Raw genomic sequence first — 19,985 nt, forward strand, 5'->3', positions numbered from 1 at the left:
ACTAAGATGTTCTTAAGATTATCTTAAGAAGTACTAAAGAGAAGAATTTTTAGTATATTATGTACAAAATTAGTGCGCGAAAATAGAACACTTTAAGTACACTATGGAAGTGTACTTCTTTTTCACCCGGGGTGTTATGTCAAAAGTGGTATGATTGTATTGTATAGTGCATTGTGTTCCTGTAACTCAATTGGTAGCGCATTGCATTAACAGCGCAAAAGGTCATGGGTGTCCTTCACATCTGCTGAAAAAACGTATACCTTGTAGTGCCAAAAAATCGCTTAAGATAAAAGTGTCCGCCAAATGGATACATATACATAGGCCATCTTTCAAATAGTCCAGTGATTACTACAATGTCTTTTTATAACATTTTGTCTTCTGCAGAATACTACAGGTAGAAGATTGAATCTTATTTGGCTGTGGAGCTGCTGCTGACATGGGGACACCAGGATCAGGTCGGAAACGTGCCCCGATTAAAGACCGTTTCTCAGCTGAGGATGAAGCTCTGAGCAGCATAGCCAGAGAGGTTTGTAACCCTTGTCTATTTTACCTTGTGCCTAGCGGTTTACCGTGACCACAGTGAAGAGTATATCCATAAGAGAAAGTTTGGTCATTCCAAACTGATAAGAAACTATTTTTGCTTTATGGATGTTACATTTTCATTCAAAAATGTAAAATTCTTAGAGATTGAATTTATTATCAATATGTTGAACCATCTGTTTTTATTTTCCCAAACCCATGTTGATTCTAGACATGAGAAAAATATCAGTCATTACTCATGTTTTCTATTTTAGATAAGGGAAATATATTGGGGGTGGTTTTCCCTGACAGGGTTTAGGCTAATCCAGGACTAGGATTAATAATAATATTAATATTAGGTCATTATTACTATTAGGTCATTTAAGACGTTTTTACAAACATACCTTGCAAAAACACTACAGGTGTGCATCTTGAGACAAAACAATGTCACCGATATATGTTAAAATTAGTCAGGACAAGGTGTTTTTAAATTAAAGCAGCTCAAAGTCTTGGACTAGGATAAACCCTGTATTGTGTTATGGATGTGACAAAAAAGGACAAGTTTTACTTACTTTTAAAGGATTTTTATGAATTAAGATGCACAATCCAGACGCAATAATACCCAACAAATGGAAAAGGGATGGGTCTTCAAAGAGCATTTTATATTTATTTTAATTTTCATGTGCGCATTTATGAGGAAGATGAGGAAGAATGTTATGGACGTGACATTTCTCAGTTATGGATATGACAATTCTAGAAAGCTGCACTTACCTAACAACCTAAAGGGGTGGTTTTCCGGACAGGGATTAGCTTAAGCCAGGACTAGGGCTTAGTTTAATTAGGAAAAATAACTAGTTTTAACAAACATTACTTGTGTGCATTGTGATGCAAAACAAAGGGCACTGATGTATTTTAAGATATGTCAGTGCAAGTTGTTTTCAGTTTGGAAAGCTCTTAAAAAAAATGTTTAGTCTAGGACTAATCTAATCCATGTTCGGGAAACCGCCCCATAATGTTAAAAAACTTAAACAGAGACCTCGAATTGGTATTTAAGACACTAGGGGCTAGATTTACTAAAAGGGGGCAAATAAAAAAACAGCCGTTTATATGCCTTTTTTGTCCATATCTTTCACTGCGTATCTTTAGTAAATCCTGACAGTATTATCAAAGGATGCGTTTGTGCTGGCGCAAGCTGGTAGTAAATCTGGCCCTTAACATTGACATCCAAGTTATCAGTACTGTTAAAAACTTGGATATAAAACCTGGCAGCATGGAATTGCTTTAAGACTTTGGAAAATCTTGGTCTTCCATTGCGGAAAGAAAACACGTTTAAATCATTGCAAACGTTAGGGCGAGTAAATCACTAAAAATAAATTGCACCTGTTTCTGTGACCCTAGAGCAGTGTTTCTCAAACGTTTTCGGCGTATGGCCCCCCCTTGTGTACTGTGCATCCTTAAGTGGCACGCCCAAAGAAAATTCATGAGATAATACATTCCAAAAGTTAAAATTTGAATTAAACAAAACATTTTAAATTATACAATGTATTGCTGTTGGTTAGTAGGCTTATTTTTCCTTAGGTTTAATTACACAGAATTTATGATTAATTAATGTATTTTATAAAATGTCATAAAACTCTCCCCTCAAGCCCCCAGTTTGAGAACCACTGCCCTTGAGGATGTAAACACCATGCAGGTCTCAGTACCATGGGCTGCATTTTTTAAAATCAGAAATGCTCTCCTGTCAGTCATTGTGTGTGTTTAGGCTGCTGACATATCTTTGGAGGGTGGGGTTGCAAAGAAAATGGCATTTGGTTGACACAGTAGGGACGGTCTTATTTATTGACCAGTTTGGTGTAACCTGAGAAATGACAATGGCGCTTTTAACGTTGTCACCAGTGTGTCATCATAACGTCTTCGATTGTGATTGATTTTAGGTAACAATCAAGAATAAAAGAACCTGTAGTGGACATCTAATCTAACATCTAAATAGCTAAGCTCCATTGATGTCCATACCGCCTTGGACTGTATTGTATTGTCAGTCATTGCTCTGTTGTGATGTGTCAATATGTAGACGTTCAGGTTCTGCCAGTTGGAGCTGCAGCTGATGAAGTTTGACTTAAAGATTCATCGGGGAGCAGCCAGTATGGACTTGTCTTAGATATTTTAGCGGCACACATGTGTGAGCCCATCACTCGCATGAGCAGAAAGCTTTCACTTCTACCGCAGCTGTGCTCGGGAAGTCTTCCTGCTGAAATTAAGTTGACCCAAATTTATAATTATCAAGCCCTCATGTAACTAAATATGATGACCTGAGTAATCGTATTGTTTCTATATTGCTCAGTGGGAGAGCATTATGTTAACAGTGCAAAAGGTCATGGATTTAAACCAAGGCTTTGAATTGGTTCACGGAACGAAAATGAAAACCAGAAACTTTATATGTTTTGCAAGCAACAGAAACTAAACTTTAAAAAAATATATGTTCCGGAGCAGAATCGTTTATTTAAAATAATAGTAATACCGTTATTTTCCGTTCTTTGACAAGATTTCTGTGCAATATGACTGTTAAGTTTACTTCTGGTCATCGGAGAAATGAGAAGCTTGCCACCAGCAAGTAGCCTACTCAAGCCCAAGTCTCTAATGTTCAATCATGAGAGGTAAATATTGTAGGCTACCAAGTATCTCAAGAGGTTTTTATTTCATACTAATTAGTGGTGTAACGGATCGCAGTTGATCCGTGAACCATACAGATCACGACTTACGGTTCGGCTCGCATGCGATTCGCCGATTAATACCCAAATTAAATAGAAAGTTGATAATTAGCACGTGTTTTAAAGGCTTGCAAAAGTGATTTTAAACAATTTAATCGCAAAAAGGCGCTAAAGTGAGTTGCGCTACTGTGTCTCATACTGTAGTCCATTAAAATACATTTGCCGAAAAAAGCACTGAAAAACAACGTAATTTTCACTTTATGTGGGGTAATGTTTATGCTGCATCTTCTTCCCGAAGCGCCGTTTGGAATTCGTCCTCCCTCTGTGTGTGTGCTCATGTTAAAGTGCACTCAAAAGTGCATACACGGAGAGACGCGTTTCAAAAAGCAAGCGAACAATCTTTTTGTTCTTGACAGGACACATACAAACAAAATGATCTCGAAATACTAAATAATAAAATAATAAAAACATTTCTTTAAGTTGCTTGCCAATAAACGACATGGCAGAAATTGTCCTTGTCTTAATTCATGTACAATGCTGAAACAAATGTAGGCATGTCAGAATTACAGTTATGCCGCGTACATAGCCTTTTTTAATGTTTGATGACAAGATAAAGGCTTAAGGAAAATTATGTACACTAATAATTTAAGTTTAATGTACTAATGATCAGCCTACTTATTTGTATATCCCACAGCTGACATGAAACATTATTAATCGGTTCGGGAACTTTATTTTGTTGTTTCTAATCGGTTCAGGAACATCAATTTTAGGGTTGAACCGAAAACCAGAAACGTTCAAATACTGTTTCTGTTCGGAACGAACCAATTAGGAAAAAATCTGGTTCAAAGCCCTGGTTTAAACCCAGGAAAACACACATACTGATAAAAATGCATACCTTGTAAAGTCACCTTGGATAGAAGTGCCTGCAAAAATACATACATTTAAATCTATTGCTGAGCCTTATCATGAGACGTCAAGTTAGAAAGACAAGGAATGAGTCAGAGACAAGTGTTTTACTAGAAAAGGAAAATTACTTGCTACTAAATTTTTGTATGCGGAAAACGCAGATGTGTGCACTTTTCGACAGGAAAGTATCTGTCTAACAAACGTTGAATTTACCTAACCGCCTCAGGGACAGCTCGCCTCATCCAAATAGTGCTCTTGATGTTTTAAGTTGTGTGTTATTGCTATTCATAAGACATTTTTTGGTTCCTGCGTTAAGAAATTATCTACAGAGTGCATAAAATGTAAACTTGTACTGCATCTACCACACAAAGTTTGATTTAAATACTTTATCGCAGCATTCCCGTGTTGGGTGAAATACAAAATCAACAGCAAGTTGCTGACACATTCGATAAAACACATTTTCCAGCCAATTGTTTGCTCAATATTGAGCGTGTGGTCTCATGTGAGAAGCTGTGAAGGAAGTGGAAGACAGTTGTTTCCCGTCAGTACTCCTGAATCTGTCACTGAAATAACAAATTCATGCTGTAATCTCTCCATGCCTAAATGTGGACATTATAAAGAGGGAACAGAGAAATCTAAAACTACTTGGCGTGTGTTTTTATACAGAAGTGAAACTGTGACTGCTGCGGATGATTTATACAGGCATCATAATTCTTTAAAAGTGAGCTGATGCACTGTTCACTTACATAATCTAAAATTCAGTGAGTCAGTTAAATGTGTTTTAAAGCTTACAGAAGCTGAATTACGAGCTCATCCATTACATTAGTGCATAAGCTATTAGCTCTACCGTATGGGCTGACATCATCCGGAAGTGCACACGCTCCACCCAGTCAGTCCAAAGATTATGAATCGTGCTCCACCTATGACAGAACGCACATAAAACTTTTGAAACACACAAACTTGGCTCCACCTCTCATAGGTCTACGTATTAATTGTTAAAAGAAAGTTAAATGCAAGCCTGGAATTTGATTTGGGGGTGTTTTTTGGTGACATTTGATCTCTTGTGGAGATCACGTTTGTTACTGCTAGTCCTGTCAAGAGCGATTTGATTTATGGTCCATTAGCCACAAAATGACAGAAGATGCCTGTGTATGTAGGACAAGGTGTGATATTTCTTTTGCTATTACTGGTAGCTTCTGCATGACCCTGTAATGTCCACTTGGGGTGCGTGAATTTTACATTGCGATATGCAAGTTTTATGATGCTGTATGCATGATTTTTATGTTGCATGTAATAAAAAGCAGCCGGTGAAGTGTAATTTGCTTATGAGGTTACACCTAATCTACACTGGAAACAAAAAGCATGCTTTTATCCAATGCATCTTGCAGTGCATTCAATCCATGCATTTTTTCAATATGTGTGTTACATTGGAATCAAACCATGATTGTTGCATTGCTAATGCAATGCTTTACAACCAAGTGCATGATGTTTTAACTAGTTAAATAACAAACTATGGCAATATGGTCACTTTGCATTTTATTGTGACCTCTTATGTGAATTATTATATATAGACAGTTCATGTCACCTCATAGGTGTGTTAGTCAGACTATAAGGCGGTTGTTCAGCAAAATACAGTATGACTGTATCTGTATAAATGGCTGTTTGTTGGAGGGTGTGTGTATGTGTAGCGTGAACCCCCGCTCAGATTTCGTGTTGCTGTCTCATGATTGAGGATCTGCTGGTCTATAGATAGAGTCTGAGACACTGGGTTCAGCTGAGCCGCTCTGGTGAGCAGGTCAAACTGTCAGACGGCTCAACAGGTGCCGAGTAAAAGAGCCAGGTTTGAATCCCACACACATACAGAGCTTACCCTCCGTGCCCTCTCGGTTTGTATTTAAATACATTTGTGCAGTCAGTTGATATAATTTGCATAATTATTTTCAATATTATACGTGATGATTTATTGTGTACGGAATTGGGAAATGTAGATCAGATTGCTTGTTTGTATCACATGAGGAATGTAAGTAAGTGAGATGTATGTGTTTACCTGGACTCTAGTGAGCTCTGTGTTTTATAGTGAGGGGGAGAGGTGTTGATCTTAAATTAGACACCGCTGAATCATGTTTGTTGTTTTTTGCAGACGGTTAAAGGTGATGTTTGTGATTTCAGCCGTTTGGGTTTGAGGCCTTCCTTTTAAGTTAACAAAGATAACGACCCAACCAGGGCTTATTTTTATCATCTGTATGTATTGCTGTTGTTTTCCCATCATTGTATGTAGTCAAACGGAAACTATTTTTATTATTTTAATAGTCTCATAAGCTTTTTATTTATAGGACCATTAAGAGAGAAAGATTGGCAATAGTATTCGAACAAGAATTCACGTCAGATTTGAATACTTGACCTTTGAGTCATTTGAAAAAAGCGTTATTCACTGTGCCACGTCTCTGACGTCTTTTTGCATTATGTGAACTTTAAACTTCATTCTGACAAACCTTATATCTCAATACCAGTATGGGCAACAGTGAAGAAAGTAGCATTAGTATTTTTTTTTAAGAACTATTGAGGTAATATTAAAAGTAATTTAATTTCAGTGCTTCATCTTTAGATTCAGGTAAGTTAATGATGGTCGTCTTCTTCATGTCAGGATAATACCTCACACTAATATACAGACAAAGCGGATGAATTGAGTAACTACCGGTGTTGTAGAAAGATATGCAGTCTGGTTATACATTGTCATTTCAACCTGCAATTTTCTTTTGGGATTATTAAGAAAGTAAGCCTTAATAGATAGATGTGTGTGATATTCCTGCTGACCTGTCTGTCTATTCAGTCATTTTGTTTTTATGTGTTTTATAGAGATAAAAATGGAAAAGAAAGATTGGCGTTCGAGTTTTATATCATGTCTCTAAAGTACTGGTTGTTTTCATATTGTTATATGCATTGTCTGTGACTTGTACAGTGTTTTATTGGCCCATCATAATCCTATGTTGGACCATGTCATGATCAGCCCTCATTTACACGAACAGGTTAGAAACTGAAAATGACAATTGCTGTTTTACATTTGCTATATAATAAGTGGCTATATTGAATGCATTATACATGCATCTTTTAAGATGTTTCCTCTCACGTACAGGCGGAGGCCAGGCTTGCCGCGAAGAGAGCTGCTCGTGCGGAGGCCCGGGATATCCGGATGAAAGAACTGGAGCGGCAACAGAAAGAGGTGACTACTGTGAACATATAAAAGACAAATACAGACACTTCAGCTGCCAAAAAAGCTTGTTTTCAGCGTAACAGCCACAGAAATCTTTACTGCGATTCTGGTCCAAAGTTAATTTAGAAGCACGTCTGTGTGTTTAATAAACCTCATTCCTTTATTTTAGCCTGCAGATTGATTGGTTAATAATTCACTGATATGTGAACTCCGGCTTTGTTCCAAAAGCTAATGAGCCGTCTAAGTATCCAGACAGTATTTTAAGGCACTTTTCTGATTCAAAAGCTGTTAGGCAGCAAAATTATACTTTCTAAGATGCCTTCTTTTGGCCAATCTGTAATGCATTATGGCTTGTATAGTGGATATGTGGAATAGGCAACTACATGATGCGTTGTGCCAACTAGGGATGGGCAGTATGACCAAAAATCCATTTCACAGAATGAGTAATTTTATTTCACAGTAGCCATATATTTCACAGTATACATGTTTTTCAGTTTATATTGTTTTTGGAATATAAAAATTTGCAGACATTTGCAACTCACTATAGCTTTTACTTTAATACGCATCACAGTTTTAAAATATGGGAGAGTTAAAGGAACAGTATGTAAGAAATGTATATCAATTAATCATAAAATGGCCCTGATATATCACTAGACATTAAGAAATCATGTTCATTTCAAATACTTTTATCACTGACAACAGTGGTCTGGCCAGGGTCTTGTCAATTAAAAAGTGGAGTTGCAGCCCTCAACTGATGTTTATGTTGTCATTTTGTGTATTGGCCACCAGTTGTGTGATTGCAGTACCAGTTTTAGCCACAAGTTTTGTGATTGCAATACCAGTTTTGGCCACAATCCTACATACTGTTCCTTTAAAGCTGTTAAAGTAAAAATGCCAGGAAGATGGTAACAGATTAAGTCTTGATAGACAGAGTCTTGTTTTTAATTGAGTTATTAATTTTATAGACTATTGAAGCTATAGTATGCATTCATTGTTTTTTGTATTCATGCATACAGTACATTAAAAATAGGTGATATGTAAAATAAACAGGTATGAATATACCGGTATGCACAAACCTACAGGCAGGATAAATACCTGTATATGAGAGACAGAGCTCTAGATATATAGATATTTAAATATGACAGGTGCTATGACCGTGGAGTTTTAAGGAGGTTTTGAGGCCCTTTACTTTCTATTAGACCTTAACCTTGTTACGTCTCTCTCGTCTTTCTGATCAAAGATGTTTGTACTATAAGCAAATGGTGTGTCGAACTACATCGCTGCAGCTGCGCACGTGTCACTGATATAAACGCAAGTTTTGTCTTAGCTTGCTTAAAGTTTAAAAAACGTTACAACTATTAGCATTGTGTGCAAGAAGAGCTTTCTTAATTCGATCTCGAGAGATCTCACGCGATAGACTGCTGCTGCATGAGCACAGAGAGACAAAAAAAGAGCGAGCGAGAGAGACCCACTGTGTATTCACTGGTGCTTATGAAATTACACAAATAACTCATGAAATAATTCACTTATAACAAATGAACATGTTTCTTCATCATACTCAGTCTAACATGCGGGAGTGCAGATTTAGCCACGCCCACTGAAATAGAAAAATCTGTTATGTCTGACATTTTATTTCACGTTATGGAATATACCGCCATACCGCCCAGCCCTATGCCAAGCTTACTGAAACATAAAAAGCACAAGTGAAATGTTGATCTGTTTAACAGTTTTATTAGATCAAAAATATAAATACATTTTTAAACAATATTTGAAGAGTTTGGTTCCAAAACGCGATAAACGCCATTTTTGAAAAAAATGAGTTACTGCCAAAATTATATCAGGTCAGTAGTTAAAAGTAAATTCTTAATTTTACGCAAAATCCAATATCCGCCGTGTTATTCTGTCATATTTTCTCCCTTTTTTCCCAAAATGCGATAAACGCCACTCCTCCTTTTTTACAGAACGCAATAAATCCATTCCTGAAATTTCAGCCCACCTGTCACGCAATGTAAACAAACATGGCGGCGCGCTTAGTACACAGAGTCCTAGTTTTCCTCATCTACTTCGTGTGATCAACAAACAAAACAAAATTATACTTTAATTGCATTGCTAAACCTGTGGTGGTTTTTGTGCCGGGAAAGAAACGTAAGCCATCAACATCTAATAATTTCCGCGAGAGGCACTCGGTTGCTTGTTCTCCCGACAGCATCATCATCATCATTTAGTTTTATTTGAGCATCTAATACATAAAATCAACAAAATAACAAATTTCATTACAATACAAATAAAAAAAAAGAAAGACAAAAAAAAGAGAGAAATAAAGAAAAAATAGAAATGATGCATCAAGCATCAAGCTTCCCATGCACATTGACGCCAGAGGATCTTATGAAAAACTTTACATTATTTTACTCAAAGTCAACGAAAATCGAGCAGGACCAAAACATTTTACAGCTGATCGCTGTGAAAAATGTAAAGAGACGACGTCAAGTATAACCGCAGCAATGACAGTGTTCTTAATATAACAAAGTAAGTGTTTTGGTTAATGCCATTAATGTTTATTTTTTAATCATTGTATACAACTAGTCAACTAAATAAATATAAAATGGTAAAGATGAATGCACATTTATACATTGATTTTATAGATTTATAGCATTTTGAAATAAAAAACTATCATGGATTTATTGTGGAAAAAATCATTTTTTTATAATAAATCTTTGAAAATCAAGCTATGGATTTGAATTTTTTATGTTTTTATAACCTAAAGATGCTATGTGAAAGTTTGTAACAGAAATAGTGCTTTTCATCTGGTCACTTTCTTGGTATAGAAAACATGTTTTTAACGAAATTTGTCAAAATGGACTTATTGCGTTTTGGAACCAAACTCTTCATTTGTATGTGTATTTGGAGCATTGCATTTTTTGTTTGGCATCCTCGATTAAAGGAACGGTTCATCCAATTATAAAAAATTTACTTTCATGCCAACTCTCATGATTTCACATCGATTTTAATCCTTGACATGACCTTAATAAGTCAATATTAAAGATATCAAGGTTATATTGTCACAAAATGTAGTTGACATTTTAAATGTATGATGGTTTTTATGTAGAAAGCAACCCGATTCAGCAGATCAGGAGGTGTAAGATTCGATCTGTAAATCTCATGTCTGTAAAAAATATCGGAACTGATCGAGGTCCAAGTGGCTTTTTGCACCTGGTCACTTCATGCGTTTTTCTCAGATCATAAAAAGACCAGGTTTAAATGCCCTCTGAAACGTTTTCGAGGCGAATATAAATCCGATCGCTCAAACCACTTCAGGAGGGGGAAGTGTAAATACATCTGGTTAGCCGGCAAAGAGCCAAACAAACAAAGACGACACGTTTGTTGCTTTATGGAGCGACACCAGTGGATAAAAAAACTTTCTAGAAGCAATAAAAACTCGAATGATATTAAACAAAGAAATGAAACCTTGAGAGAGAGTTTTGTGAACGCTTTTTCCTGTCATGGGCCTGTACGTTGAATTTACCTGCCGTCACTCTCCTGCTGCTCTGAACTGCGTGCTCTAGTTTATGCTGAGCAAGGGGACGCGCGTCCCCTGCCCAACATACCCGAGGGAAAATCGGGTAAATTTGGGCCAAAAATCCTGTAGCAGGAGCACAACCTGATAGGTTTTCAAACAGTGTCTATTTTATAAGAAGTTCCCTAATGTTTCAAAGATGATCTCTGCTTTCTTTTAAAGCCATGGAGCCAAAGCTGAATGACAGTATTGTTCTTAAATTTTTTTTAGAGTAAATTACTTGTCTGTTCTAAATATTTTTGCTTAACAAAAGAAACTACATGTACAAACACATCATGTCACAACCCAAAATAGACGCTCTCTGTTCCTTGAAACACATTTTAGCTAGCTGACTAACTAAGCACGTAAATGGAAACAGACCTGTAAGGATTCAGTGTGTTTTCAATAGTTGTAGACAGATGTGAATGATTTGGCTGTGTTAGCTGGATCTGTCAGTCTTTTCTTTTCAATCTTTCATTATTTTTGCGTTTGCAAATGGTCTTTACACTTCTGGTTTTAAAAATGTGCTTCACAAGTAGATACAGGACTGTCAGTATGCGTCATTTCATCTTTGTATCACCTTTTTCTTTTGTGCAAATGCCTTTCACTTTCATAAATATTCACAAGCACTTTGCAAATCACCAAACAGTCTTCTATGTCACATTGAGTTGCAATAGAAGTCTTTGTGTTTTTGTTGTGGCTGTCTTTCTCTCTCACAGCAGTCTTACCATCACCACTCCTCCTCTAGCAGGAAATGGGGGCAAATCCACCAATGGATGGTATGAGAAAGATTAGGCTAGTTTGGACTTGCATGTACTTTTGCTTGAACTAATAATAAGCGTTTAGATGGGAGTGTGTTGTAGATGTTTTCTCTGACATTTAATGATATATCTGAATTGACTGTGTGGTTAAAGGCATGTTTTAAATATGACTTATGCTTTTATGTTAATTAAAACCATCTTGTGATCATGCTGTGTCTTTGGACTATTGTATTTGGATAGTTTTGAATTTTTGTATTTTACACATAATCCATTATGCCCAGAGTATAGTTTCTTTTTTACACGTACATGCACGGTCGAGGTGCAGACATTTAAAGCATGCGCATTGCGACAAAATGCAATGCATCTCCGGGATACATACTAGATTCATGTAGGCACATGCTCAACCTACGCGTAAATAGGCACGGTTACAAAAATCTGGTGGTGCGCGTACAGTGTGCGCATACTATTCTGATAACGAAATTTGTAGGGCTGCAAAACAATTCATCGTGACTAATCGTTTGCACAATAAAAGTTTTTGTTTACATAATATATTTGTGTGTACTGTGTATAATAATTATTTATATATAAATACACACATATGCATGTATAATTTTAAGAAAAAAATATATTTATATATTAAGTATTTGTAATTATATACAATATAAATTATATTTAAATATAAAAATGTATATACGTATATATTTATTTAAAATATATTTGCATGTGTGTGTATTTATATATACATAATTATTATACACAGTACACACGCATACATAAAACAAAACTTTTTATTCTGCAAACGATTAGTCTCGATTACTCGTTTGCAGCCCTACAAATTTGCATCGTGCGGCATGGTATTAAAACAGAACTATGCTTCTAGATTTAGGTTTAGTCTTTACTCATTTTGATGTGTTGAAATATGCAGTTTATTGGGAGATCATAAACATTTAAAAGCTCACAGTTTTTCTGTGACAAATGTCTGAAATATTGTTGGGTTCTCTTTCTTAAAATGAAGTCAGTGTTTGTTACAAGTGTTGAATTCATAAACAAGATTTCAGTATTTGCATTTTGTCTGATTTAAAGTAGCTTTCACTAGTGCTGCCTCACGATTAGTCGCGACTAATTGTTTGCAGAATAAAAGTTTTTGTTTACATAATATATGTGTTTGTGTACTGTGTATAATAATTATGTTTATATAAATACATACACATAAATGTATAATTTTAAGAAAAAATATATTTATATAATAAATATTTATATTTATATACAATATATATTATATATAAATATAAACATGTATATACACATGCAAATGTTTCTTAATTATATACATGCATGTGTGTATGTGTATTTATACATAATTATTATACACAAAACACCCACATATATTATGTAAACAAAAACTTTTATTCTGCAAACGATTAGTCGCGACTAATCGTGAAGCAGCACTAGCTTTCACAGCAGCTTTATAGGGCAAGAAGAAACAAATATTGGTTGACTATTTGTAAACGACCAATTTTGGAAAAACATTTTTGGTGATGCACCGAAATGAAAATTCTAGACCGAAATTGAAAAGTCTTGGTGCACTTTGCTGAAAACTCAAAATGATTTAATTTTAGGAAGTTGAAATCTTGGTACATTCCTAATATTTACTTCATAATCCAAGATTCTCATTTGCGTGATGATTTTTCAGAGCATTATTGAAATTAGAAACAACATTTTTATGGTAAACGCAGTATTGTGATCGCCACATTAATTGTAATGCACTTATTATTTGGACATTCACTGTCCTATACCTGATGCATTACCTGCTTATCTTAGTGCATTATTTTGTTTAAGCTATATTTATTCATTTTTTTTACTAACTGCATGCAATGTTTTGAATTGGATTTCCAATGCATGTAGAAAATTAAATCACAAATTTTAAGCAAATGCATACATTTTGTGATATAAGTGTACAAGCTATATGTCCCAGTCTTAATAGGCCTGTTGCTGATAAATTAATAAAATGGTATGCTCTGCGTTTTTGTAGATCATAAGTAGGGCTGTCACAATGATTAAATAATCGTTTCATCGCGATTGTTTGGCCCCATCTCGTTGATTTCAGATCACCACAATGATTGCACATCTCTCTAAAAAACACAAGGGGGAGCTGCAGCTCAGAGACCGTTTCGGATTACTTTTAAATGTGTGTTATGTGTATTAATAGTATTTATGGCCAGATAAACCTTGCAAAAGATTTAATTTAAATAATCACAACAATGTGTGAAATTATTTCATAAACAAAGAAAAAATGTATGAGAATTAATTGTCAAACTAATAAAACAGACAATTATTCATCATAATCGTCAAAGCCCTAAAACAGGCAATTAATCTTCACAATTTATTAGGCAATTAACAGTCAGCCAAATTTCATAATCGTGACAGCCTTAATCATAAGCATGTGTTAAGTGTGCAGGTGAAGTCTAACCGTGAAAACCGTCTTAACATATGAAGCGCTTTATTGTCTCCTGTATCAACTTCATTTCATTATTTCAGGCTGATGCAGATAAAGCCCGACATGGTCATCATTCCAGTAGCCATAGTCGACGGGTCTGTATCTCCTCATCTTTCTTTCTGTCTGCTTTTTCCTCTCATTTTTCTGTCTTATTTTAATTTCATCCTCATTTTTCATGAACAGGCATTGAATGATGACACGGCATCGGTCCGCAGTGTCGGAAGTTACAGGGTGTGTGATGGACTTTCATTAGCTGGAGTTGTTCATCAGTGTAGTTTTTTGTGATTTTATTAGTTGCTTGTTGGGCATATTAATGTAAAGTATAATTAAAACATTTGATCATATTTATATTGAGGTAACATCTCATTCGGCAAATTGATAAACTCGAGTACACTGCTTCGTCATGCCATGGAAATTTCAAGTGAATGTTTGCCTGTTGGATTTCTCTCTACTTTTAAAGTCAAATTCATCTTCTCTAAGAGACCTGAATAGTTCGTCTCATCGCTCCAGTCGGGTCAGTTCCTCCAGGAGAAGAGACTTGGTGGTACGTCACTGTGTGGGTTTTAATGTTTGTGTGTTTTTCAGCAGGCATTATGCGACTGTGTGTGTGTTTTAGTGACATTGTCAGTTAATTTCTTTTTATGGTTTTACTACGAGGCATGACCACTACGTTAGATAATATACTAACTTTATTTGCTCTTATAATTGATATTTAAAGGAATAGTCTACTCATTTTCAATATTAAAATATGTTATTACCTTAACGAAGAATTGTTGATACATCCCTCTATCATCTGTGTGCGTGCACTTAAGCGCTGGAGCGCGCTGCGACGCTTCGATAGCATTTAGCTTAGCCCCATTCATTCAATGCTACCATTTAGAGATAAAGCTAGAAGTGACCAAACACACCAACGTTTTTACTATTTAAGACGAGTAGTTATACGAGCAAGTTTGGTGGTACAAAATAAAACGTAGCGCTTTTCTAAGCGGATTTAAAAGAGGAACTTTATTTTATGGCGTAATAGCACTTTTGGGAGTACTTCGACTCGCCTGAAAAGTCCGCTCCCCTTCTCACTCTCATAATGGGAGAGGGAGGGTGTTACTGCACCGAGTCGAAGTACTCCCATAAGTGCCACTACGCCACAAAACACAGTTCCTCCTTTAAATCCGCCCAGAAAAGCGCCACGTTTTATTTTGTACCACCAAACTTGCTCGTATAACTACTCGTCTTAAATAGTAAAAACGTTGATGTGTTTGTTCACTTCTAACTTTATCTCTAAATGGTACCATTGAATGAATGGGGCCAAGCCCAATGCCATCGAAGCGTCGCAGCGCGCCCCAGCGCCCACGTGCAAACACACAGACGACAGAGGGATGTATCAACGGTTCTTAGTTGGGGTGGTAACATATTTTGGTGTTGAAAATGAGTAGACTATTCCTTTAACATAAAAATAAAGTTCTCTAACCCACATTTGATTTGCATGCCGGTTGGAATACAGAATAGATTCAGTGCAGAATGTTTGTGACTGGTGCAGTCGAGTGGTTTTCGATGTTTTTGAAGCTTTCTCTAACACCGTAGCTTTAACACAGACAGATAGGCTTGTTTGGTCTGACAGTTTGGTTTGATCTGTTGTAATCCAACCTTAATAGTGCACATGGCGTGGGTTTCTCGGTTTTGATATCCAGGATAGATGTGGGTTGACTGTTGTTTTCTCTGCAGTCTGGTGTCTCCAGTAGTTCATCTTTGAAGAGCTCCTACTCCACTGTATGTATCAATGTGGTCATCCAACATGTTTGTAATGCTCATGTTTGATCGTGATGTAAAAAAAGAGTCAGTCTTCGGCCAGGATTCATGTTAATGCTCTTCTTTTTCAGAGCTCTGTATATAATGACCTTCACAAAAAACCTGTTGGCAGTAGCTCCAAAAAGGACCTTCTGGTCAGTGCTGATAAATAATCTGCTTCCTAGTTTTTGCATCATTATAAACAGATAATTATAAACTTGCTTCAAGCACCAAACTTATGGCCACGTTGGAATCCTTCAGACATCTGTGTTTACTTTATACTGCTGTGTACCATTCCCTTAGACTGGATTGTATCATGACCAAAGGAACTACAGCAGCTTAAAAAACTCCAAGCCTATATCCTCTTCCATCTCTACGTATACGCCACGGGTTTGTCTGCTTATAATCCTTTCAGATGATTGCAAAACTCTACTCGCGTGTTCAGAAAGCATATTTACAAAGTGAATTTGGACCTTGTGTCATAAAGAATCAGCATTGCAATATCTGTTGCTTGTTGGACCCACAGACTCCAGTAGTATCCAGCAGCAGTACCACAGGTCTGACGCGCAGCTATAGTGTGGTCAGTCTGATCTTAATCTGTTATGTGCTCACATGTGCTTTAATCATGCAGGCATAAGGTTTTGATGTAAAAGCCTCTCCTACATCAGCTGTTTTTTAAATGATCTCTAGTAGTTTTCATCTAAACTGGAACAGGGTTAGTTTGTATTTCTGCTTTCATGTAATATATGAAGAGCTCAGGTGTAAAACCCTATCTATCTACCGCTATTTCTTAACGTCCTGAGGTCAGGATTAAAGGCATAGTTCACCAAAAAATTAAAGTTTTGTCATCATTTACTCATTCTAATGTTGTTCCACACCTGCTGAACACTAATTAAGATATTTTGCTAAATATTTGTAAGCAAGCAGATCTCGGACATTATTTACTTCCGAAGTATTATTTTTTGATATGGGAAGTGATGGCAGATTTTACTGGTAATGTTTTTAAGGCACTCCTGTCTTTGTCCACAGGCATCTATATGTGATGATGGTCAGTACAGTTCATATAGTTCCAGAGCAGTAAGTGAGACCAGACTGAAAAGCTTTTGTACTGAAATAATAATCATATCATCCCAGCTTTAGCTCAGCGGTCAGTATTTTTCTCCACAGCCCTCTGAATGCAGCTGGTACTCTTCTTGTGCCAGTTCCACCCGCAGCAGTCCTGTGGTGAGCGTCGCATGTGTCCACTAAAACAGCGCAGTACTGCAGCATATCACAGCAGCTGCTCACGCATGTGTTGTTTCTGAAACGCCAGCGTGTGTTTATCACTGATCTATATAAATGACTGGATTGCGCATGACGTCACAACTGTGAAGCCACCGCGCCGCCATGTTGGTATACCCAAACATTCCATTAAATCAATGGACGCGATCAGATTTTAATGATAAAACATCACTTTACAAGTCTTCGTTTTTATATCTGAAGTTACCCTGTACATTATTACAACACAAACGTCCTAAGCATGTACATAGTTATTTACTGAAAGTTGTACATTTTAGTTTTTAATCAGTTATTATACATTCATCTTCATTACAGTATCAGATCCGCAGACAGACTGCAGCATATTTAGTATTAATGACAAACGTGCTCATTCTGAAATCTAAATAAATAATCATACTTTGTACCGTATGTGCATGCAATAATTTGCTGGTTTTATGTTATCTAAACTTACAAGTTACCTAAACTTATTTATAAAATAACGCTGACCGTGTAGCTGAATGTCAAAAAAACTTTATTTATACCCGTGTCATTAATAGAACGCAGCAGACACACTCACCTTAACGGTTTTTTATAAATCCATTTTCCTGCCCGATTAAAACATAAACATTGCAAATAACACCAGAATTAACAGTTAATTTACGTACACATATCCTAAAAATAATCTTGCGTGACTGATACGCTGTAAAGCGGGTGAATTTAAAACATGATTTTGAATGGAAGTCAATGACACCGTCTGCCGGTTGGGTATACCAAGATGGCGGCTCGAACTCTGCGCTGGCTTCACCTCACGCTGTTACGTTAAGCGTTCTATGCGCAATCCAGTCATTTATATAGATCAGTGGTGTTTATATATACTGCGAACGAGTGTTTCCATTCAAATAATTAGCTCACCCTAGTCAGCATGGATAAAACCATAGAAATTAAACGTCATGTGTTGAATTTATTTTGATTGTCTCCTAACAGTGTTTTGTGTGCAGAGACAACTTACAAATACGCCATTGCAGGTTGACTTCCTAAGGGGCAGTTCACATTTTACGTCTAAAACCGTGAGCGCGCCGCTTCTCCTCCTTCTTTCCAATGTGCTGTTGATGCAGCATTCTGAAAAGTTTTTTAACTGGCTGCGGTGCCACCACACCTGGAAAAAATAATGCAATGCACTGTGGGCATGTCGCAATTGCGTCGCTCACTATTTGAGCACGCTTACATAACGTATTTGTGCTTGCAAGAGATGCAAAATGTGAATCGCCCCTAAAGGTGTAAAGATTTCAAATATTGCTCTATGTAATATTGTGACTCATCCAATGGCATGTGTTTAAGGACTTCTATTTGTGCTGTGGACATCAATGATGTCTAAGATCGTGTGGCTTGTTTGTGGACAGATGTGCTTTTACTTTATAGGCTAAAGACCCCAAGGAGCTTATTAGGGTTGGAGGATTAGTCCATTTGCTTAAAAGGATCCAGATAATTTACTCACCACCTTGTCATCCAAAGTGTTGGTGTCTTTCTTTGTTCGGTCGGGAGGTGGTTGTGTTGTTTGGGGAGAACATTCCAGGATTTTTCTCATTTTAATGGACCCCAACACGTAACAGATTGGGGCTTTGTCCACACGAAGCCGGTGCATTCCCTATCCGATCATTTTTTTTCTTGTTCTAAAAAAATAATCCGTAAACACGGCGTTGTCTCAAGAAATATCTGCGCACACACGAAACCACTGAAACCGACTGAAAGCGGTGTAGTATATATGCCAGACCTGTATGGGGCGCTGTACTTCTGCCACAGATATACACTATACACGGAGAAGAAGACTTTGAGCATGTGCATAACCAACGTATGGTGTTGTCCATTATTGCTTGTTACTCACCACAATTGCATAGAGGCAATAGATTTTGCTGTAATAAAGCTAGTAGGCTTAGTAGCTTCTGTAGCACAAACACAATCACGTAGTCCACCGTTATTGTTGTTGCTGTAACGTGTGACGCTTCCGACACGTGATGTGATGACGTTTTCGCTTCACAAAATATACGGATTGGCTGTACACACGAAACCGCAAGGGTGTCGATTTCAGATTTATCCACTTTAGGACCCGGTTTTAAAAAATAGCGGTTTCAGTCTCCCAAAACGCCGGATCCATGTGGATGAAACGCCAATACGATAAAAAATGTATACGTATACAGTGATACACGTCTCCATGTGGACAGCCCCTAAACTTGCAGTTTCAACACAGTTTCAAAGGACTCTAAACGATCCCAAACGAGGCATAAGGGTCTTATCTATTGAGGCGTTTGTCGTTTTTGACCGGAGAAATAAAAAATATGCACTTTTAAATAGGGATGGGTATTGTTTGGTGTTTTTTCGATACCGGTGCCAAAATGATACTTTTAAAACGGTTCCGGTGCCTAAACGGTGCCTAAAGCGGTACTTTGAAAAAAAGAGTCACAGAAAGATGGTAGATGAAAGTACAGCATAAACACAATGAAAATTCTTCTCTGTTTGTCATTTGTTTATTAATGATTTGCCTAAAGCACCATCATATTTTAAGACCTGCATTCTTGATTTCTTTTTTATGAAATTTTTGATTTGTGAATTAAATAAAATCTTCTCAACACTCCACTTTGAGCTCAGGAAAATGTTCTATGATTGGTTGTTAATAATCTGTTCAATGATTGGTTAAAGCCTACGCGGCTGCCGCTCACAAAAAGATAAAGGGCGAGTTCTAATCGAAAGTGATCCTCCCTATGTCCTATTCCCTTCGAAGATCAGATATCTTGAA

The 19,985-nt window shown here is 36.7% G+C and overlaps 1 protein-coding gene across 12 annotated transcripts in view; it reads left to right on the forward strand.

Moving 5' to 3' along the window:
* The window catches only part of lrrfip2 (leucine rich repeat (in FLII) interacting protein 2), a 47,541-nt gene that overhangs the window by 1,815 nt on the left and 25,741 nt on the right, over positions 1-19,985 (forward strand). For 6 of the 12 annotated variants that reach the window (XM_055170141.2, XM_055170143.2, XM_055170142.2 and 3 more), the window contains exons 2-3: positions 385-526; positions 7,267-7,353. In XM_055170141.2, the coding sequence (XP_055026116.1) occupies positions 437-526; positions 7,267-7,353 (177 nt within the window). In that variant the 5' untranslated portion in view covers positions 385-436. Of the gene's footprint in view, positions 1-384; positions 527-7,040; positions 7,160-7,266; positions 7,354-11,616; positions 11,677-14,196; positions 14,251-14,338; positions 14,387-14,615; positions 14,700-15,874; positions 15,920-16,029; positions 16,093-16,240; positions 16,328-16,463; positions 16,518-16,966; positions 17,015-17,104; positions 17,162-19,985 lie in introns of those variants that run through there. The other 6 variants (XM_073873581.1, XM_055170136.2, XM_073873580.1 and 3 more) reach the window with 2 other exon arrangements.

Source organism: Misgurnus anguillicaudatus, chromosome 11 (assembly GCF_027580225.2).
Source record: "Misgurnus anguillicaudatus chromosome 11, ASM2758022v2, whole genome shotgun sequence".
Taxonomy (NCBI): domain Eukaryota; kingdom Metazoa; phylum Chordata; class Actinopteri; order Cypriniformes; family Cobitidae; genus Misgurnus; species Misgurnus anguillicaudatus.